The sequence below is a fragment of the Corythoichthys intestinalis genome, chromosome 8, assembly GCF_030265065.1.
Source record: "Corythoichthys intestinalis isolate RoL2023-P3 chromosome 8, ASM3026506v1, whole genome shotgun sequence".
In the NCBI taxonomy this organism is placed as follows: domain Eukaryota; kingdom Metazoa; phylum Chordata; class Actinopteri; order Syngnathiformes; family Syngnathidae; genus Corythoichthys; species Corythoichthys intestinalis.
The window spans coordinates 7,624,895-7,648,580 of record NC_080402.1 but is presented as its reverse complement, the minus strand read 5'-3'; the positions used below and the strand labels follow the sequence as shown (position 1 = coordinate 7,648,580).

The following is a 23,686-nucleotide window of genomic DNA, read 5'->3' as shown; positions in this document are numbered from 1 at the left end:
GAACAGTGTCAGTAAGCCCTACCCACTGTTCCAATCTGCTGAGTACGGTAGTATGTTGTGATCTGCATTAATATAGCAAATAAACATTTCCATACCTAGACTTCCTGCTGCGTCTGCAATGCTGACTTTGTCGCTCATACACATTAGGCTCTCCTCCAGAGAGAAGTTGCTAAAGTGGAGGTGTACCACTTTCCCAGCGGGTGCGTGGATGTTCCACTGGCATTGAGCGTTGTTGCTGTAACCCTCTGGAAAGTCCATGGAAGAAAACGTGCCGCCTGTGCCCGTCAAATCCTTCGCGCCGCCACAGCCGGACGCTACACGGGAAATGATGGATAGTGAAAATCATGCAATAGGGAAATGATTTGTTCTTCCGGGTTCACAGGTTTCCTGTGACAGTAGAACACAGTTTGGTAATGAAAGCCTTGATCTCATCGCTAAAATATTGCATCACTACTATCTACTGTCAGTTGTGTAGCAGTAAAATAGTTTCCAAGATTGAAAATCTCAGTGAAGCAAATGCAAATTCCTCCAGATACTCTGTTTACCTCCCACAGCCCCAAAAACATGTTAACCTCAAGAATGAACCCTACTAAGTCGATTGTAGATGTCCCTGCGTATGATGTTACTAATCCAGGGAAGGTATGCAGATGATCGGGTGAACACCGAAGGCTTCTTGTTCATGATGCATCCAATGGGACCAAAACTGGTGATTCCATGGACTTCCCAGGGACTTTCAGCACCGTCCTGGCACACGAGAGGACCGCCAGAATCTCCCTGTCTCGCAAGAAGTTAGGAAGAAGTTAGCGGTTTGTCTTGAACGCAAAAGTGTCCATTGCTCTTACCTGACAAACTGACTGGAGCTCATCAGGAAGCGTGTAACCGCAGCAGATCATGGAGGGCTTCACCTGGAACCACCAGTAGTCCATCCGCTTGCATGTGTCGTATGGTACCACAGGCAATGCTACTTGGTTAAGAGTCTCTGCCACTTTAGCATTGAGGGAATCCCCTGAAGAAGGCGCAGTATTTTCAATCAATCATAAAAATGTTGTCAGAACAGATGCAAACGCACCTGTCTCATCCCCCCAGCCAGTGGCGTAGCATTTCTTTCCCCCTGGGAGGATCTCCTCCAGAGAAGGTAGGCAGGCGAAGGCGATCTGGTCCCTGACCTCGGCATCTCCATCCAGCCTGACCAGGGCAATATCAAACTCCACAGTAGGCACGGTTGGGTACCTAAAAGCCTCGTGGCGGTGGATGCCCAACACGCTTAGGCAGTGCTCGCTAGGTTCTGTGATGGTTAGGTTGTGCTTGCCTAGACACATTCGCCAGCGTTGCAGCTCATCAGCATAGCTAGACAAGAAGTGAGTGGATTAGTAAGTAATGTCGAGATCTAAATTTGACAACAATATGAATACTAATAGGCCTACTCACTTGATGAAGCAGTGAGCTGCTGTGAGCACCCAGTTCTTATGAATAAGAGTGCCACCACATACATGGAAGAAAGTTGGATCGGCTTGACTGGCTGGCCACACCTGGCAGTGAAGACCATCATGTCAGAGGTGAGAAACAAATGGAATTAGGTGTAAGTGAGCAATCTCCCACCTGCATGGACACCTGCCAGGGCCATGAATGTGCCCTGGCTTCTTCTCCGTTCACAATACGAGACATAATGGAGGGAGGGATGGCTGGTTTGCCGCATGTGGCAGGCCAGTCTGAAACAGTTCAGTAATCTTTTAATTGGAGCAAACGTGGAAGAAAGGCTGGTCTCTTTCCCTTACAAAATGAATGCCCAACCCTAACGCTAAACCTAACTTCAACCCTATCACGAAATCATTTTACTAACAATCTAACAACTAATCACCAACTGAATCCGACACCTAATCTTAACTGATTTCCTACCACCGACACCTGATCTCCGATCCTTAGCCTGTTAGGCAGGGGTGTCCAAACTTTTTGCAAAGGGGGCCAGATTTGGTGTGATAAACATGTGGGGGGCCGACCTTGGCTGACGTCCTTTATGTTGAACAATATATTTAACCCTTGAGAGTCGAAGGACGCACCGGCGCGTCCTCAGAGCACGTCGTCTTTGAAGCGCCCTCACGTTTTAATTATGTCTGCCACATGCCGTTGGTTGGTCTCATTTAAAGTGCGGAAGTTGCGGTTTACTCTCGTTATTATTTGAAGTCAATCGACCAACTAAAACGTGAGATATTGTCATTTAAGTTTTATAGTTTTATTGTCCTCTCAAAAAAACATTAAAAAGCTGCATGGATCATTTGTTTATGTCTATATTTCCATCATTTCTTGTCCTTTTTCAAAACGGAAGCTACATGAAAAAAAAAAATCAAACGAACCCTTTCGAAGTCACAGTGGAAGCACAAAAAGGTTTTTTTAATAAATATAACTGCCGTGCGAAGTTCCACCGAACGAGAGGAGTGTTCTGAAGCAGCGAGGTGGCGAGCGACGGCCGTTTGGATCAAGCGAGCGACTTTGTGTGACTTTGAGAATGAACGGAAAACTAAATTTAGCGCAAGCAGTTCTGCTTTTTGATCAACTTGAGGAAGAGGATGGTCCAAATTCGTCATCACCATCTTCTTCGGAAGAGTCCTCGAGTGAAGATAGTGACGGATTTGAACACGTGGGTGACGCCATCGACGAGCAGAGGTAAGCCAACTCCCTTTTTTTTTTTTTTATGCTGAAAAAGTTTCTTTTGAAAGTTTCTTTTGATATTGCAAGACAAAGTTAATTTTGATGCAATGTAAGTGTGTGTTTGTGTATATAATAATAAAATGTGCATATCAGATCAAAGTCGTACGTGCACTGTGCGTATCCCAGGCAGGAATTTATAATTTGTGGTGTTCTTCTTTCTATATGAAGATTAGGGATGTAGCACATATTCAGCTATGGTATTCTTTCTATTTTCATGCATATAGATTTCCATGATTATTTATTGTTGTATATATTTTTATTTTATACTTTATTATTTTCATAAATACTGACTTTTTTTTCATGTACATTTATAGTGACAATGAAAGTAAAGTGAAATGAAAATGGGAGGGTGGAAGGGTGGAAAGAGGACCGACACCCCATGGAAGTGTGGGCTGTGTGATGTAGCCCTGTGTCTAATTCCAGGACGAAACTGCTTTTCGGAGTGGCATGCATAAAAAAAAATGTAACTTGTTTATTGTAAATATTTTTGAAAATACTTTTTTTTGCAATGTTATATATATATTTTTTTGTTTTTTGTTTTTTTGTTTTTTTTCCCCACAATCAGTCTTCTCAATTTGTGTATATAAATGTGTGTTCAAGAAGCTTGATTGTGTGTACATAGTTTTCATCAGGTGATGGGCCACAATATCTAAACTCATAAAAAGATGTCCTCTAAACACTTTTTGTGTTAGATGGTATATATTTTTTCACTGTTCTTCACTGTTTGGTCTGCTGTATATAACCTGTTTTGACTAGAGCATGTATAAAGGCAAAAAACGCCTATGGCTATACCTGTTGTTTATGTTGAATTGTCAAATATAAGACTATTTATTCTAAATTTTTTTGGTTGAATGTTCATCCTAACATGTTGAATAAATATTACAAAGTTTCAAAACGGTTCGTTACGCATGTTTGGTTGTCAATTGGACATCAATATTAAAAATTTTGACAAAACGATTTTGGAATTTTTGGTCTTTTTGGGCCCAAAATGATGATTTATAATTGGTCAGTGAAGGAAACAACAGTTTGGACATGAAGTTCAAGGTGTCACAAAAAAAGGGACCAAACCAGGCAATTCTTTCTTTGAAATATAAAGGCAACTTCAAAGGCATGCAAAATCAGACAAAATAGGCCCAGACCTTAAAGGGATAAGCAAATTTTAGTGAGCCATTATGTGTGTCACATTTGCTTTATTATTTTTTTTAATTAATAATTTCAACAATCTCGCGACTAGCCTTTGTGGCTAAGCTTTCGACTCTTGGGTTCTTGCGAAACACTGCTGCTGGAACTTAAAACTAACTTCAAGTTGCTTCAATTTCTCGCTACGTATCTTCCCTGTAATCTTGTCGTACATGTCAGCGTGTCTTGTTTGGTAAAATCGCCATACATTGAACTCTTTAAAAACAGCAACTGTCTCTTTGCAAATGAGGAAAACACAGTTGTTGCGTATTTTAGTGAAGAAAAAGTCCAATTTCCACCTATCCTTGAAGCGTCGGCCGTCACAGTCAACTTTTTTTTGTTGATTGTCGCCATTTTAGAAAATTGTGAGTAAAAGGTCACACGGGGTAATGTTGCTTAGAGTAATGTTTCTTTTTAGTGGGTAAATGAGGAGCAGCATTTAGTGTGTAAGCTACCTCATATGATGGTAGCAGTACTGCTGACCAATTTATTAAGTCTGTGTGCGGGCCGGACGTAATTGATTTTATGACAAAGGCTGGGGACCGGATGAAATTTGACCACGGGCCGCATTTGGCCCCCGGGCCGGACTTTGGACATGTCTGCTGTTAGGTCTTTCCAGTCCGGGGCCTGTTGCAGTGAGGTGTGATGATGCTTAATATCAGTTTTGGGATTTTTTTAAAAAAAAGATTAGCAAAAGTGCAAAAAATGCAAACTACAGTAGGGAATAGAAGTACACCACTGGAGTCCTTTGTGATGTGATCAGTTCATGGGAAAGCCCCTCACTTACACATGCAGGGCAATCACTCATTACTCTGCCCAAAGGGCAGTTTTGACATAACGTGGAACAGTGTGCCTTTTTGTTGTACAGTTTTCTCCTGTTTATTGGTTAGGAGTTAGGTTAGTAAAATGTCTTTGATGTGATATTTTTATATTGATGAGGGAAGGTAGGGGTTTCTTAGATTGTTCTGTTTGGTATTTTGGTGAATTTCTCCCTCTGAGACAAATAAAGAAACTGCTCTTTAATCACTTGATTTTCTGATTTCACTGGCCTTTCTGGGTGAGGGTTGGACGGGAGGAGCACACCCCATGTTGCGTCCTGATTCCCAGGACGGCGTAACAAACTACTAAAGAAACATTTTGAACTGCGAGTCCGTTGTGGTGGGTGGTTGTGGTGTTTCCCCCACCTCCACAACATTGACGTCTATTTACATTAATTACAGTGGCTGGTGCTGGCTGAAAAAACTTATAATAATCCTCCTCTTCGAAGGGGACGGAGGAGGTGGCATGTTGTCGACGTGAATTTTTCAGGGCTGTGTGAGTGTGCGTTTGTGTTTGTGTGGTGGTGGTGGGGGGTTGTCAGGTCATCAGCCAATCAAACGTGCGTTTGGGGGGGGGAAATGGAACAGCACATTCAAGTGAAAAGGGATAAATGATGTAAGTCTGAACATAATGAAAATAATTCAATAAAGCTAGGGTCTATTAAATCCTTACTACATATGGGAAGACAATCTAAATTACTTATATAACGGAACTCATTATACTTGTATAATGCAAATAAGGTTGCTTAATAGTTGGTGGGGACAATTTGAGCATTCTGAAAAGTTGGTAGTGTTATGCCCTTGGTCCATACTTAGAAAAATACAGTGTTTATGTAAAATGTTCAAGTAAAATGTACATAAATAATTCCATGAGGACTAATCTTTCAATTTAAAACCCATATTACCTCAAGCAAACCCCCTCATCGCAACCCCTAATTGTGACTGTCAACATGAACACTACCTAGAAGCTTGCCACAAGTTGCCCAAGTAACCACCTGGCCGCACAGAAAGACTGAACATAAATGTTTCCATGATCATTGCAGTAACAATCAAGAAAAAATATTCTAAAACAAGGTGTGGGTTTATTTGCATTTCATTTATAGCAAAACCTGCTCACTGTACCCCAAACACTATACACCAACCCTAATAAACACTAAAAACCAGCACAAAAACCCAAACCATACGACCCGAACTCAACCCCCAACTCCTGCTAAACCTGACCCAAAACACCTAACCCCCAACTGTAACCAAGTGCAACACCCTACCTATGATGATGTCATCCCAAGGATTACGCGGAGCAGGCGCCTCAGTCGGTCCAGGCAGGCTGGGATTTGTAGTCCAGTAGGCTCTGAAACCTTTGGCTTCTATCAATAGGTCTGAATGGAACCGAACCACCAGTTTGTTTCCTTTGGTCTTGATACTTCGAGGGATTTTGGTACCGCAAAACGGTCCTGAAACGAATTCTGAGATTAATTTCGAGTTGTCCATGTTGTATATGATGGTATTTGGTGGTGAGTCCCCACCATGTTTTTGATGCAAAGTGTTGGTCAGGCCGTTGATATCGTACACCACGACGCTGTCAGCGCACTTCGATGACAGAATATCTTTGGCCTCCAGGTCAAAGTGAGTAAAGGTCAGGGTGATTTTCTTGCCCAATGGGACCGCGACACTCCACATGCACTCGGCGTTGGCCTTGTAGTTCATAGGCCAGTTGTGCGACTTGATCACGCCAATCTCTTCCTTGGATGACAAGCCGCATCCTTGAATTTCTGAAGACAAGTTCAAACTCCAATTAAATGTGGCCTATTGGACACACCTTATTGGTTTTCAAGTGAACCTGACTTTTGGTTTCATAAGTTTGGTCTCACTGAAATATCATATTTTCAATCTTAAAATGATTAATTATTTTTGTTGTTAAGGAGGAATGTCCCTGATCCGATCAGGCGATTGGAAATCGGGCCATTTTTCAAAAGATTGGAATCAGGTGAAAGGGATCGGGTTTTTAACTTTTTTTTTTTTTTTTTTTTTTTTTTTTCAAGAGCTAAAAAGTAACAAAATAATCCAGGTATAATAGCATTGCCAAAAGAAACAAAAATATATACGTTTTATACTCTGCAACACTCCCGTAACAAGAGGAAGTACTGTAAATAGTACAGCACTGTAACATGTATGTATATTTTGATTCAAACATTTTATTTAGCTGTCGTTTAGCTCAACAAATACACTGGATGGCAATATTCAGTCACAATATACAAATGAGCAGAGGTCTCGTACGTTGTGAAGCCAGCACTCAAATGATGTACAATGGTTGGACAAGTAAACAGGGAACTACAGTGTCGGTCGAGGGACAAAACACACTCATTGGCTTGATTTCTAAGTAATTTAAAACTCGCCATTGACACCTTGTGGTGTATTTCAATCACTACCTTACGTAGTTAAAGACACTGTGGAAGAATGGCAGGGAGCCCATGTGACGTCACCGCTCGGCGACATCAACAATGGCGAGCTATTAGTTTATTTTTTGATTGAAAATGTTACAAATTTTATTAAAACGAAAACATTAAGAGGGGTTTTAATATAAAATTCCTATAACTTGGAGTAACATTTATCTTTTAAGAACTACAAGTCTTTCTATCCATGGATCCCTTTAACAGAATGTTAATAATGTTAATGTCATCTTGTTGATTTATTGTTATAATAAACAAATACAGTACTTATGTATAGTATGTTGAATGTATATATCCGTCTTGTGTCCATTCCAACAATAATTTACAGAAAAATATGGCATATTTTATAGATGGTCTGAATTGCGATTAATTACGATTAATTAATTTTTAAGATGTGATTAACTCGATTAAAAATTTTATTCGTTTGACACCCCTAATAATAATACATGACATGTATTTTATACAACACTTATAAACCTTATTAGTACAGCTAGTCCCTGGGTTAGGAACGAGTTCCGTTCCTAGGCTGGCAATGTAACCCAAATTTCCGCGTAAGTCGGAATTAACCCTTTAAGCACCTCTAAATTAAAAAATAGCTGCCAAAAACATGTATAATACAGCTTATTCGGGCTCTACCAGTCGCGTTCCTGAGAGAAAAGGGCGCTGTGGAAAGAGTAGGGAGGCAAGAGAGGGGGGATATCATGGCTGCTCAGGTTGCCTCTTTAATAGGCATGTGCCGGTATGATATTTTGACGGTATGAAAACTTAAAGTCAAAATATCACAGTATCACGGTATTGCAATTGCAGCTCTAAAATGTGTTATTTTGAGATATCTGGGTTTAAAAAAAAAAAAAAACTTTTTTCTATTGAACAGGATATTTTCCAATTTGCTAATATGTTTTGAATAATAAATAAGTATAATGTTGAAAAATATATTTATATAAATATATATTCTAAATAAAATTAAAATAAATGCAGTCCTTTGGTGAGCCTTAACCCACAGCCACAGCTCAACATTATTACCAGCAGAAAAATAAAAAATAATTGAATTGTTTTCCATAAAAACCATGTGTGTATGACTCATATCATGTTTACATTATACACAGACTCTCTTTCTCAACACAGACAGTTGCCAGAGAGAAAAAAACACCACATTTAACCACCACTAGACACACTAAACACGCTGGAGTTAACTCTCGTAGCTGCTGGGGAAACGTTCATGACAGTGTTTACTAACCTTTAATTTTGTATAAATGCGAAATCATATTGGAGGTATTGCCTCCTCGGCAGCCACCGTATGCAAACATGTTTTACATGTCGGTTGGCCCTCCTCCTTTAAGCTGCAGCTGTCTGTAACTTTTCTTTAGCCGAAGTATTCCCATACCAGCGATTTCGTTTTCTTCGATGGGGGGAAAAACAGTATAGGAATTTCATCTCCTCCAGCCATCGTGTAGCACAGCTGACTCACTAACACTGAGCAACAACCACTGGGGGAAGGTTGAGCCTTGCAGCTGCAAGCGAGGGATTTCTCCATGAATTTTTGGGACATAAGAAATACGTTATACCTTAGGGACGATATGACGGAAACATTTTGCGGTTTTGAAACCTTGACGTTTTCATACCACGGTATACCTTGAAACCGGCAATCTGCACATGTCTACTCTCTAACCGCGAGCCCGCCATCTAAACTAATAAAAAAACAGATCGGGACTCGTAAGAGGAGTCGGCGCCGGGGGAGAAGTAGCAGCCAAAAGTGGGAAGTCTGAAAAAGGTGCATTGTCAATGGTCAGGACAGGACAGCGGTGACGCTGCTGGTGGAGGAGGCATGGCAAGGACTATGTACTGGAGATAGTATGGCGGAAGAGACTTCGGCGTCGTAAAGTCGAAATCGAGTAAGTCGGGTACGTGGTAAACAGGAGACTACCTGTATTTGAATGTAAATATACATCGTTTAATGATGACTAATTACAAAAACAATAATAAATTCACTAAGAAAATGTAGCCACCATTCCACATTAGCCTAATTACAATTATTATTATGTAATAATTAATTGATTTTTAAAAAATATATATAATTAATCATTATAACTAAAGTAACTGTGATAGGATAACTAAATAACTACTACCACTACTACTACTACTAATACAAATAATACATTGCTATCTAAAATATAATCACTTCATTAAATAATAATAGTGGATTACTTCAGGAATTTGATCACTAATTGTAAATTCATTTTCATTTATTATTAATTTATGTATAATAAATAAAAACACAATTAAGTATAGCACACTAGGGTTGTCAAATTTATCGCGTTAACGGGCAGTAATTAATTTTTTAAATTAATCACGTTAGAATATTTAACACATTTAACACATGCGCGGTACGACCCAGTCATGCATTGCCGTAAACAGACTACAATGGCGCCGTTTTATGTATATTGAGAGCTAAGAGGCAGAGACAAGCGAGTGGAGTGGACACAGGCAGTCATTGGGGCCACGCTAATAATTGGCATAAGCTTTGGCATGTCTTCCACAACAATTATAACTATTGTGGCGAGCGACGTGGGGAAGAATGACAGGAGATAATCTTTTTTTAACACCCTGTATCGTACACAATGCAGAGAAGATATACCATTTGCAGCCACCACTGACAGTCATAGTTGCCCCACTTCCCATCATGCATTTGGGCGGAACAGTTAAGTCGCTACAGTATCTTTTACTGAAAGCACAACAAAATTAATATTCCTCTCAAAAAAAAATTATGTTCACAAAAAGAAAAGCGCTCAATGCAAAGAGAACTGGCATTCCCAATCAAAATAGCTATGCAAAATAATACTCACTTTGGTCAAACTCTATTCAAACATTTCGCTTAGCTTAACAAATACACTAGACGGCAATATTTAGTCACAATATACAAATTATCAGAGGTACGTTGTGAAGTCAACACTCAAATGAACGTAAGGTACAATGAACCTGGAAACTACGGCGTCAGTCGAGGGGCAAAACGCACTACTAAAACTTGGCTAGATCTCTAATTAATTTAAAACTCGCCCTTGACACCTTGTGGTGTATTTCAATCAATACCTTCCAAATTTTTTGATTGAAAATTTTACAAATTTTATTAAAACCATACATACAGAGGGGTTTTAATATGAAATTACCATAACTTGTACTCACATTTATCTTTTAAGAATTACAAGTCTTTCTATCCGTGGATCCCTTTCATAGAAAGAAAGTTAATAATGTTAATGCCATCTTGTGGATTTATTGTTATAATAAACAAATACAGTACTTATGTACAGTATGTTGAATGTATATATCCGTGTTGTCTTATCTAACAAAAATTTATAGAAAAATAAGGCATATTTTAGAGATGGTTTGAATTGCGATTAGTTACGATTAATTAATTTTTAAGCTGTGATTAACTCAATTAAAAAATTTAATCGTTTGACAGCCCTAGCAAAAACGCATTAATGGACAAGAAAATTAATTTCAAACCTTAATTTATTTCTTTAATATAATTTACAGTTGTTATTAGGAAAAGAAATAAAACAAATAAATTATGTTATATGCACAGTATAAACCTATTCATTATATAACAAATGTTATATATAGGGGTTTCCTGTCTCTTTTAATACACAAAAAACATAATTTATCACGTAGTCATAATTATACTTCCATCATGTCCATGTGAGACCTTGCCTCTTTATCATGAAACCCATAAAATACTTTTTTTTATCTTTGTTGACGTGACAAGGTTCACCTTGCTTTTGTAATCTTTGGTCCAAGCGCAGAACATTAGGCCAACCCCCAATTTGTGTATGTACCTGCTATATCCTCAGGGTAGACGGCCTCCCACTTAGCAGAAAAGCCTCTGTCGGTGAGCCGGCCGTCAGACAAGAAGGAGACAGACAAAGCGTTGGTGGCGGCCACCAAAACCGGCGGGAGGATGTAGCCACAGTGCGTGCCTGCAAATTGACACGGAGACCATTAGCCGGGCATGCAGAGGACGCTATTTATCATTGGAACCATTGTCTGTATACACTCTGATGTGATTCCATTATCATATCCGCTACATCAGGGATCCTCATTTAAAAGTTAAAGAGGCCCACTTCAGGGAAATGTCTACCATCTGATTGCAAATTTAAAAAATACACTATGTAAAAGGACACTTTATCAAATGGGAGACTGAGGACAGCAAAGTTCAAACTGCCTACTTTTCATTTCACGTGTCTTTGATATTTATGAAACTATGTTAGGGTAGTGGAAGACTTTGCGGTTTGTAAAATCACATACGTGCCTTCCATTTGTATATATATATATATATATACAGTGCCTTGCAAAAGTATTCGGCCCCCTTGAAGCTTGCAACCTTTCGCCACATTTCAGGCTTCAAACATAAATATATAAAATTTTAATTTTTTGTCAAGAATCAACAACAAGTGGGACACAATCGTGAAGTGGAACAAAATGTATTGGGTAATTTAAACTTTTTTAACAAATAAAAAACTGAAAAGTGGGGCGTGCAATATTATTCGGCCCCCTTGCGTTAATACTTTGTAGCGCCACCTTTTGCTCCAATTACAGCTGCAAGTCGCTTGGGGTATGTTTCTATCAGTTTTGCACATCGAGAGACTGACATTCTTGCCCATTCTTCCTTGCAAAACAGCTCGAGCTCAGTGAGGTTGGATGGAGAGTGTTTGTGAACAGCAGTCTTCAGCTCTTTCCACAGATTCTCGATTGGATTCAGGTCTGGACTGTGACTTAGCCATTCTAACACCTGGATACGTTTATTTTTGAACCATTCCATTGTAGATTTGGCTTTATGTTTTGGATCATTGTCATGTTGGAAGATAAATCTCCGTCCCAGTCTCAGGTCTTGTGCAGATACCAACAGGTTTTCTTCCAGAATGTTCCTGTATTTGGCTGCATCCATCTTCCCGTCAATTTTAACCATCTTCCCCTGTCCCTGCTGAAGAAAAGCAGGCCCAAACCATGATGCTGCCACCACCATGTTTGACAGTGGGGATGGTGTGTTCAGGGTGATGAGCTGTGTTGCTTTTACGCCAAACATATTGTTTTGCATTGTGGCCAGAGAGTTCAATTTTGGTTTCATCTGACCAGAGCACCTTCTTCCACATGTTTGGTGTGTCTCCCAGGTGGCTTGTGGCAAACTTTAAACGAGACTTTTTATGGATATCTTTGAGAAATGGCTTTCTTCTTCCCACTCTTCCACAAAGGCCAGATTTGTGCAGTGTACGACTGATTGTTGTCCTATGGACAGACTCTCCCACCTCAGCTGTAGATCTCTGCAGTTCATCCAGAGTGATCATGGGCCTCTTGGCTGCATCTCTGATCAGTTTTCTCCTTGTTTGAGAAGAAAGTTTGGAAGGACGGCCGGGTCTTGGTAGATTTGCAGTGGTCTGATGCTCCTTCCATTTCAATATGATGGCTTGCACAATGCTCCTTGAGATGTTTAAAGCTTGGGAAATCTTTTTGTATCCAAATCCGGCTTTAAACTTCTCCACAACAGTATCTCGGACCTGCCTGGTGTGTTCCTTGGTTTTCATAATGCTCTCTGCACTTTAAACAGAACCCTGAGACTATCACAGAGCAGGTGCATTCATACGGAGACTTGATTACACACAGGTGGATTCTATTTATCATCATCGGTCATTTAGGACAACATTGGATCATTCAGAGATCCTCACTGAACTTCTGGAGTGAGTTTGCTGCACTGAAAGTAAAGGGGCCGAATAATATTGCACGCCCCACTTTTCAGTTTTTTATTTGTTAAAAAAGTTGAAATTATCCAATAAATGTTGTTCCACTTCACGATTGTGTCCCACTTGTTGTTGATTCTTGACAAAAAAATTAAATTTCATATCTTTATGTTTGAAGCCTGAAATGTGGCGAAAGGTTGCAAGATTCAAGGGGGCCGAATACTTTTGCAAGGCACTGTATATATATATATATATATATATACAGTTGTGGTCAAAAGTTTACATACACTTGTGAAGAACATAATGTCATGACTCTCTTGAGTTTCCAGTTATTTCTACAACTCTGATTTTTCTCCAATAGAGTGATTTGAATAGATACTTCTTTGTCACAAAAAACATTCATGAAGTTTGGTTCTTTTATTACTGTATTATGGGTTAACAGAAAAAGTGATCAAATCTGCTGGGTCAAAAATATACATACAGCAACACAAATTAGCAATTTCTTGTGAGTGATTATTGACTTGAACAATCATTGACTTGAACAAGTCAGGAAAGTCACTTGGAGCCATTTCAAAGCAGCTGCAGGTCCCGAGAGCAACAGTGCAAACAATTGTTTGTAAGTATAAAGTGCATGGCACTTTTTTGTCACTGCCACGAACAGGAAGAAAACGTAAGCTATCACCTGCTGCTGAGAGAAAATTGGTCAGGAGGGTGAAGATTCAACCGAGAATCACCAAAAAGCAGATCTGCCAAGAATTAGAAGCTGCTGGAACACTGGTGTCAGTGTCCACAGTCAAGCGTGTTTTGCATCTCCATGGACTGAGAGGCTGCCGTGCAAGAAGGAAGCCCTTGCTTCAAAAGCGGCACCTTAAGGCTCGACTGAAGTTTGCTGCTGATCACATGGACAAAGATAAGACCTTCTGGAGGAAAGTTCTGTGGTCAGACGAAACAAAAATCGAACTGTTTGGCCACAATGCCCAGCAATATGTTTGGAGGAGAAAAGGTGAGGCCTTTAACCCCAAGTACACCATGCCTACCGTCAAGCACGGTGGTGGTAGTATTATGCTGTGGGGCTGTTTTGCTGCCAATGGAACTGGTGCTTTACAGAGAGTAAATGGGATAATGAAGAAGGAGGATTACCTTCAAATTCTTCAAGATAACCTAACGTCATCAGCCCAAAGATTGGGTCTTGGGCGCAGTTGGGTGTTCCAACAGGACAATGACCCCAAACACACATCAAAAGTGGTAATGTAATGGCTAAATCAGGCTAGAATTAAGGTTTTCGAATGGCCTTCCCAAGTCCTGACTTAAACCCCATTGAGAACTTGTGGACAATGCTGAAGAAACAAGTTCATGTCAGAAAGCCATCAAATGTAACTGAACTGCACCAATTGTGTCAAGAGGAGTGGTCAAAGATTCAACCAGAAGCTTGCCAGAAGCTTGTGGATGGCTACCAAAAGCGCCTAATTGAAGTGAAAATGGCCAAGGGACACGTTACCAAATATTAGTGCTGCTGTATGTATATTTTTGACCCAGCAGATTTGATCACTTTTTTCTGTTCACTCATACTAAAGTCATAAAAGAACCAAACTTCATGAATGTTTTTTCTGACAAAGAAGTATCTGTTCCAATCACTCTATCAGAGAAAAATCAGAGTTGAAGAAATAACTGGAAACTCAAGAGAGCCATGACATTATGTTCTTCACAAGTGTATGTAAACTTTTGACCACAACTGTATATATATATATATATATATATATATATATATATATATATATATATATATATATATATATATATATATATATATATATATATATATATATATGGCGGAAAACACAGACAAGACTGAAAAAGCAGTTTCTTCTCTTGCACTTCTCTTTAAAAGAAACTGCTGTGTTTTAAGCCAAAACAACTGTTGTGTTTGATAGAACAATATGTCTATATGCTGCCATAGCAGATTCATGTCGTATTAAGCCCCCAAACTATTCTTAATTTGTCAGTTTTACCCTGAAAACCCCCGTTTACAGACGTCGCGCAGCTGCTTTTGTTTCAACCCAGCCATAAAACGAAGGTAATTAATTATATTTCTTACTCAAAATGTCTATCATTTTTAGCTTAGAATCATTATTTGACGTCTAATATTTTGTTTAAAAAAATAACGACTTTAAAAAATGATTCACTCGCATATTTTAAACTTTTAAACAATGAAAAAAATGGCGTCTGTAAAAAAGTCACGGATATCTACCTCATAACTATCAATTAATTGTATTTTTTTGTTACTGTTACATTTTCCCCAATATGTTAGATGATGAATAATCCATCCAGACAAATAAAAATGGGGAACAAAACATTTAAAAGGGTAAATATATGAAAAAGAACATCTCGACCACTCCTTGATGTTTGCGATTTCTGCATCGCGACCCTTGTGATATTACCATGTTTCACCCATAAAATCCCCCCAAAATCCGGCTGTGGCACATCTGTGTCTTGACACTCGATGATACATGCTACATGGAGTTTTTGGATCGAACAAGGTAAGTACGCGATAATATCTCGTTAAAATCATGGCGTCTTTAATTCTGCTCTCGTGTGCTCTCACCTCCAGTTGTTTTGTTTTTTTTAAAAAAAAAGCCCTCCTGTTCAAAAATTGTCTTCCCCCAGAAAATAGAGAATTTAAGCTTTCCAATGATGTATCATACATGCATATAGGACAATTTTGAAATTTGGTCAAACCGCGGGTCTCAGAGCGGAACTTCAAGTCAGCTGAGTGTTTTCCGCCATATGTATTTGTGAAAGTTTATTTAGGTTAGTTAAAGCTAGGCATGTGCCGTTATGATACTCTGATGGTATGGTAACCTTAAGCCAAAATATCACGGTTTCACAGTATTACGGTATTGAAATTACATTTCTAAAATGTGTTACTTTGCGATATCTGAGACAGAAATATCAGGATTTTTATTTTTCCAGACATACAGTGCCCGCCAATATTTTTAATAATATTTTTCAGACTAAAAAAATCATAGTTCCCATAGAATTATTTAAAAACCAATGATTAAAAAAGAAAATATTTTCTACTTTTTCTTCTTTTCAAATTAAAAACTGAAAAAAAAAGTCTAAAAAAAAAAAAAATACATTTGAAGAACGTATATCGCCATTAATCATCTGGGTCTTTCCCTATGGGAAAGGCCAGATAATGTTATTTCTGCAACTTTAGCCTACTTCTTTCTGCAACTTTAGCCTACTTCTTTCTTTATTTATTTATTATCCGGGTCTTTGAAAAAAGACCCAGATAGTGTTCTTCTGTTTTTTTTCCTCCATCTTATTCCTCGCGTTTTTTCGGCGCGCTGCGCAGCCTGAACAGTTACACCGATCGGCACCGTTCAAGTATCGGCACAACTGGAATTTTCACGCGACGCAGAGAATTTTTCAAACGCCCCTGAAAAAATTTCCGTTCGCCCATGAACGGCAATTTTCTGAAAAAGATAAAAAAAGGTTTCAAAATGTATCTAGTCCTACAATTTTGGACCAAATCACATAATTTGGGTATCAAAAGTTCCGGGACAGTTAGGGGCAAAAAGTTACATTCAGAATTTGGAAAAAAATTACGGTTTCCCGGAAATTTGCCAAAAACCCATTCATTTCTAATGGGAAAATTTCCCATTCACTTCCAATGGGATTTCCAATTGATGCCATTGACAGCCACGCATGTCGACTCTATTGATGCTAATGGACTTGGATTCCATTGACGCCTATGTAACTCGATACCATTGACTGCCATGGACGTCCAAAATTTTCCCCATTCATTTTCAATGGGGGAAAAAGAAATATCCCCAAATCAACAGGAAATGACCAGATATCAATAGGACGTGTCCTCCAAACTTCCCCGATTCCATTGACGCTTAAGAAGGGTGCCGCCATTGACGGCCATGGACCTCTAAATTTGCCATTCATTTCTAATGGCGTTTACATTGTTTAATGCCATTGACGGCCATGTTTGTCCATTCTATTGATGCCAATGTACTTGGATGCCATTGACGGCCATGGACGTCCAAATTTTTTCCTATTCAATTTCAATGGCAAAAAAACCAATGTCCCCCAAATCAACAGGAAATTACCTGAAATCAATAGGACACGCCCCCAAATGACCTCGTACGACCAAGCCACGCCCTCCTATTGTCCCAAAATGACCTGATATGACCAGGCCACGCCCACCAAATGTCCCCAAATCAACAGGAAGTGAGCTGATATTGTCCCCGAAATGTCCACAAACCAACCTGGGCGGGGCTAAGATCTGTATCTCCACACAGGAAAGACCCAGAGTAATTTCTCCAGAAATTGCAGTTTCTAGTTGGTAAAGAGGCTCAAAAAAGTAAAAAAACAACAACAAAAAAACTCAATGATTTATCAAATAGTGGTCAATTAATTTCATGATCAATTAATTGTCGATTAGTCGATTCATCATGGCAGTCAGAGTTCGACATGTCCAATCCGTTTGAACTGGGGGTGGCTGGCAGCAATGATTAATATTAACTAGGGCTGTCAAAATTATCGCGTTAACGCGCAGTAATTAATTTTTTAAAATTAATCACGTTAAAATATTTGACACAATTAACGCACATGTCCCGCTTAGACAGTATTCTGCCTTTTGGTAAGTTTTACAGCAAGGTTTTTTGTGCAGTCAAACAGCAAACTCTTGTGGTCGCTTTGCGACATGGTTTATTGCTTTCTTGCCAGTTCAATATGGCTGCACGACGTCTCGGGCTGACGCCTACGTTGTAATGTTGTGCTTATATGATCCTTGGACAAGATTTGTCCATAAGTATGGTTGTTGTAAAGAATGTACATATTATGTTAGTAAGCGAAATGTTATATTTTTTGTATGAGACGCTTTTTGTTTATGTTTAGTGAACCTGTATAGCGTGCTAAGCTAACGTTGTTGCTAATGCAATGCTTGTGTACTTTTTTTTCTTGTAGTTTCAATACGGTCTAAAGAGGACAGTGGTTTGAGGCCATTTTATTAATAAATCAGATGAAAAAGGAAGAAGTCTGACTGTTAAGGCGTCGTTCACTAGCTGTCTAGCTTTGGAAAAAGTAAACGCTTCGGAGTGAGGACAGCACAGACAGATTTAAATGACAGTAGAGTGAAATGCCCACTACAGTCCTTATGTACCGTATGTTGAATGTATATATCCATCTTGTGTCTTATCTTTCCACTCCAACAAATTATTTTACAGAATATATATATAATTTACAGAAAAATAAGGCATATTTTATAGATGGTTTGAATTGTGATTAATTGCGATTAATTACGATTAATTAATTTTTAAGCTGTAATTAACTCGATTAAAAATTTTAATCGTTTGAGAGCCCTAATATTAACTGATTAAAAGGATTAGATGTTTACCTGCATTATTGGCGCTGAATAATGAACATTTACTGCAAATTTTGGAAAAATGCGGTCACCTAGCGGGCCGTAAGCATCTGATACAATCAGCTTGTCGTCCTTGCATTGTAAAGGTTCCCCTGTGATGGCCAATTCGGTAATCTGGAGCTTCGCCAGAAACCCTTTGGGTACGCTTATCCTCCACGAGACGTTTTGGTAAGGCGGGTACGGATCTGGGAATCCCTCGGACTGGATAGTACCCTTGCGCCCGTTGAGAATAACCGGACCACCTGAAAAAGAAAAGTTAATTAATTTTTTTTATTTCCACCACCAACAAGTATAAAAGTATTTTACCGGTAATCGGGGTGGTGGGCGGGAGTGTCGGGGTAGTGGGTTCAGGCGTTGTCGTAGGCTTCACAGTGGTGGGGAGGACGATAGGTGGAAGGCTGGATTTAGTGAAAGTGGCACGGAACCCTCGAGAGTTCTGGGTGCTGTCCGATCTGAACCGCACAATCATGGTGTTTGTGCTAGACTCCACCGGTTTGGGCAAGGATCCCCCACAGAATTTCCCTTCAGACAGACACAGGGAATTTAATGGCTAAGTATTGTGCGTTATTTTAATGCACTCACCTAATAGCGAAGAATCGTCGAAGACCTGTACATAGTCGCCGCACACTTCGGGTATCAGGTCAAAAGTGGTGAACGTCAGTCGAACACCCTCGCCTTCAGGGACGGTGATTTTCCACTTTTTAAACACACATAAAGGTTGAAGCTTATTATATTGTGGAGCGAGACAATAGACTTACTTACTTACTTATTAGAACGCTGATCATTTTTCGGACTATAAGACGCATGTTTTTTTCTTGCAGCTTTTAATTTAGTGATTTCTACTAGCTAACTAACATCATGCTAACTAGCATCGTAAGAACGTTAGCTTTTTTGCTACATTTTTGAGAATGTGAGTTATTTACAGACTTGTTGTCAAGAGAAGACTTTGGTGCCGCTATGGTTTAAAGCTAACCATGTGAGGGTTGACAGTGCGCTACGACGAAGCTTATGAATTTTAAGAAACTTTTGTCTAATACTTGTTGTCATTGCAAAGAACAAGCTAGCGATGAGTAGCGTGGCAAATTTTAAAATAATAGAGTCCCTCAGTGTACTATGATGAATTTGCTACGCTAGAGCTAACACTGACAGCTGTTAGCTCGGAGTTAATTTCAACCCATTGAATGTGGACTTGTGTATAACTGTTTTGTATACTCTGTTAGGGCTGAAGCTATCGATTATTTTAGTAATCGATTAATCTATCAACTAGTTCAAATAATCGAGTAATTGGATTAGGAACATTTAATGCGTTACAGAATAAATTTTAGATATAAAACAAAGACTTGCCAAGATTGCACTTTGAAAAGACTGCGAATACAAAATGAAATTCACCAGTTTTCTTCAAACTATACAGAATTGCACTTACATTTTAAAAATAAAATAATTAAGCTCAGCCTCAAATGGTATTAAAAAAATTAATAAAACAAACAACAAAAGAACAATTGGCTAACTTGCATAGCAAAAGTCCGCTACCTTAAATGCTATAAAATGCTACTTTTTTTTGTTTTTGTTTTTTAACAATGCTCATAATAAATCGTTCAAATACACATTCCCACAAAAAATGGCAAAATATACCTATAAACCAAATTACGAATGCATAAAAAAGCATATTAGCTCAAACAAAGACTTACCTTATGTCGGTCTCAACAGGGAGCAGCTGGATTCACCCATTTCAAACAAGTTATGTCATATTCACTGTTGCCACAAGAAGGCAGTGTATCTACCCAAATCAATAAAATTAAAATGCAAACCCTTTCCAAAAAAACCCCCCAAAACATTACAATGCCACTCGAGTTACTTTAAACGAATACTAGAAGCAGAAAAATTGAAGATTTTTTTCTAGTCGAATTACTCGAGTTAATCCATTAATCGTTGCAGCACTACGTATACTCTGTATATTGTTTGTATTTCCTTGACCTGCCACTGTGCCTCAGGACAAAGGATGCTAACTCTTGCATCTTTAAATTGATGCTTTGAGCTCAAATATTAATTAATGTACAATGTCCTAATCAAAGAAAAACATACATATTAATAAATAAATTGTAGGGTGCCCATCAACAGTAAATACTATGAAACCTAAAACAAATCAAATTTTGAGTGTTATTGGAGGCCACAAGCAGAGTTTATTTCTCGACAAAACGCCTAAAATCAACAGGAAGTGACCCAGTAATCCACAAAAATCATCAGGAAGTGACCCGAAATTAGTCCAACAGAAAGTGATCCGAAAATGTTCCAGAACAAATGTATTCACCTGGAACAGTCTCCAAATCAACAGGAACCGACCTGGAGCTGACCCTAAATCAACAGGAAGTGACCCGTAAATGCGCCAAAATTAACAGTGAATTAAGCAAAACCAACAGCAAGTGACCTGTGGGAGTTTACCGACCAGAATAGCAAAGCATCCCCCTTCATTTTCTCCCGAAATTATTTTGCTATGCTAATAATTTGTATTAATATACCAGAACACCCATTTTTATCCAGATAGACGCCTCGCCCGATTACCTGGTATGTCGCGCTATTGGGGTACTTCTGCTCTGGAAAGCCAGGGGTCAGCAGATCCCCCCGGTCACCATGGAGAAAGCCACCAGCTCCGGCTATTTCTAGTGGCGAGTATGAAGAGCGCTTCATTTCCAAGGGTACACACTACACACACTCACACACACAGTCACCTTCTCTCATTCCCCCATGTTCATACAGCAACACTCCATTTTCTAGGTCAACAGTATACGGCATTGTCTTACCCGATATACGCTCGGGAGACACGGCCTTGTAATGAGCCTTGAATCCTTGGTCTGTTTTTCTGTCATTGGTATCAAAGTACACGGTCAGGCGGTTGGTCAGAGTCACCACAGGAATGGGTTTGGTGTAGCCGCAGTATTTGCCTGAAAAAATCCACAATGACACTATTTTATGACATCCTGCCTTTAATACGTAATAGTGAACCGAGGACTTCCACATCAACATATGTTGATTACCAATGACTCTGAGTATGTAAAATGATAAGCAAAGATTCCCTTTGACAGTAAACTGAATCTAAACGACTCCTGATAAATGCAGAATGATTAACATTGACGTACTATTTTTGTTTATATGCACATACAGTGGGACAAATAAGTATTTAGTCAACCACCAATTCTGCAAGTTCTGCTACTTGAAAAGATTAGAGGCCTGTAATTGTCAACATGGGTAAACCTCAATCAACCATGAGAGACAGAGTGTGAAAAAAAAAACAGAAAATCACATTATTTGAGTTTTAAAGAATTTAGTTCCAAATTAGAGTGGAAAATAAGTATTTGGTCACCTACAAACAAGCAAGATTTCTGGCTGTCAAAGAGGTCTAACTTCTTCTAACGAGGTCTAACGAGGCTCCACTCGTTACCTGGATTAATGGCACCTGTTTTAACTCATTATCGGTATAAAAGACACCTGTCCACAAATTCAGTCAGTCACACTCCAAACTCCACTATGGCCAAGACCAAAGAGCTGTCGAAGGACACCAGAGACAAAATTGTAGACCTGCACCAGGCTGGGAAGACTGAATCTGCAATAGGTAAAACGTTTTGTGTAAAGAAATTAACTGTGGGAGCAATTATTAGAAAATGGAAGACATACAAGACCACTGATAATCTCCCTCAATCTGGGACTCCATGCAAGATCTCACCCCGTGGCGTCAAAATGATAACAAGAACGGTGAGCAAGAAATCAAAGGGGGGACCTAGTGAATGACCTACAGAGAGCTGGTACCACAGTAACAACGGCTACTATCAGTAATAGAATGCGCCGCCAGGGACTCAAATCCTGCACTGCCAGACGTGTCCCCCTGCTGAAGCCAGAACATGTCCAGGCCCGTCTGGGGTTCGCTACAGAGCATTTGGATGATCCAGAAGAGGACTGGGAGAATGTCTTATGGTCAGATGAACCAAAATAGAACTTTTTGGTAGAAACACAGGTTTGGAGGAGAAAGAATACTGAATTGTGTCCGAAGAACACCATACCCATTGTGAAGCATAGGGGTGGAAACATCATGCTTTGGGGCTGTTTATCTGCAAAGGGACCAGGACGACTGATATGTGTAAAGGAAAGAATGAATGGGGCCATGTATCGAGAGATTTTGAGTGAAAATCTCCTTATAACAGCAAGGGCATTGAAGATGAGACGTGGCTGGGTCTTTCAGCATGACAATGATCCCAAACACACAGCCCGGGCAACAAAGGAGTGGCTTTGTAAGAAGCATTTCAAGGTCCTGGAGTGGCCTAACCAGTCTCCAGATCTCAACCCCATAGAAAATCTGTGGAGGGAGTTGAAAGTCCGTGTTGCCCAACGACAACCCCAAAACATCACTGCTCTAGAGGAGATCTGCAAGGAGGAATGGGCCAAAATACCAGCAACAGTGTGTGAAAAGCTTGTGAAGAGTTACAGAAAACATTTGGCTTCAGTTATTGCCAACAAAAGGTACATAACAAAGTATTGAGATGAACTTTTGGTATTGACCAAATACTTTTTTAGTATACTTCGTTAAAGTCATGGCGTCTGTAACTCTGCTGTCGCGTGCTCTCACCTCCAGATAGGGTTTTGCTGTTCAAAAAACTTTTTTTTTTTTTTTTTTTAAATGCCCTCCTGTCCAAATTTTTTCTTCACCCGGAAAATTGATATTTTAAGCTTTCTAATGATCCAGCATACATGTATATCGGACAATTTTGAAATTTGGCCAAATTTGGGGTCTCACAGCGGAACTTCACCTGAGTGTTTTCCGCCATAAGCAAATGACTGTGAGAAAATTACCAGTGACTCCTACTGAATGTTTATTGATTATCAATGACTTAGTAAATCTACCTGGGTGTTCACCAATTACCAATGACTCCAGATTAGGGCTGCCGTCATTGAGTAAGTGACAACTAATCGATTACTAAGTTAATCGACCGCAAACAACCTAAGGAAATTGATGTTCGCATCCCTACTCCAGATAGTGGCAGTTCTAACCTAAATGACTAAATACGCCACAACTTGCCAATTTTTTGCCTTCAAATGATGATGTGTTCTCAGGATTAATGAATGTAAACTGATTACACGTGACTACAAGTGAACTGTAGGTTGATTACCAATCACTCCTAGTGAATCTCGCAGCGTCACCACATCTGCGCTACACAGTTGCGTGTCCTCCACGGCAAATTCTTCAAACCATAGTGAGATGACCTAGAAAGCAAAAAGCATAGACTTCACTATCAGTTGACGGGTCAGGAGGCCTATTTTCAAAAACTTTAAAATTCAAATATCTTCAAAACCAAATCTGCTAGTAACCTAAAACCAAAACAGGCACCT

The 23,686-nt window shown here is 39.3% G+C and overlaps 1 protein-coding gene across 1 annotated transcript in view; it reads right to left on the bottom strand.

Annotated features, from left to right (window-relative positions):
• The window catches only part of zgc:154142 (uncharacterized protein LOC555481 homolog), a 42,938-nt gene that overhangs the window by 7,187 nt on the left and 12,065 nt on the right, over positions 1-23,686 (bottom strand). The window contains exons 3-17 of the mRNA XM_057842689.1: positions 23,467-23,560; positions 21,109-21,249; positions 20,870-20,967; positions 18,893-19,007; positions 18,617-18,832; positions 18,343-18,552; positions 10,981-11,121; positions 6,227-6,472; positions 5,969-6,154; positions 1,600-1,709; positions 1,429-1,529; positions 1,070-1,347; positions 843-1,006; positions 591-774; positions 96-314 (exon numbers count right to left, since the gene is read on the bottom strand). Coding sequence (XP_057698672.1) covers positions 96-314; positions 591-774; positions 843-1,006; positions 1,070-1,347; positions 1,429-1,529; positions 1,600-1,709; positions 5,969-6,154; positions 6,227-6,472; positions 10,981-11,121; positions 18,343-18,552; positions 18,617-18,832; positions 18,893-19,007; positions 20,870-20,967; positions 21,109-21,249; positions 23,467-23,560 — 2,503 coding nt within the window. The remainder of the gene's footprint in view (positions 1-95; positions 315-590; positions 775-842; positions 1,007-1,069; positions 1,348-1,428; positions 1,530-1,599; positions 1,710-5,968; positions 6,155-6,226; positions 6,473-10,980; positions 11,122-18,342; positions 18,553-18,616; positions 18,833-18,892; positions 19,008-20,869; positions 20,968-21,108; positions 21,250-23,466; positions 23,561-23,686) is intronic.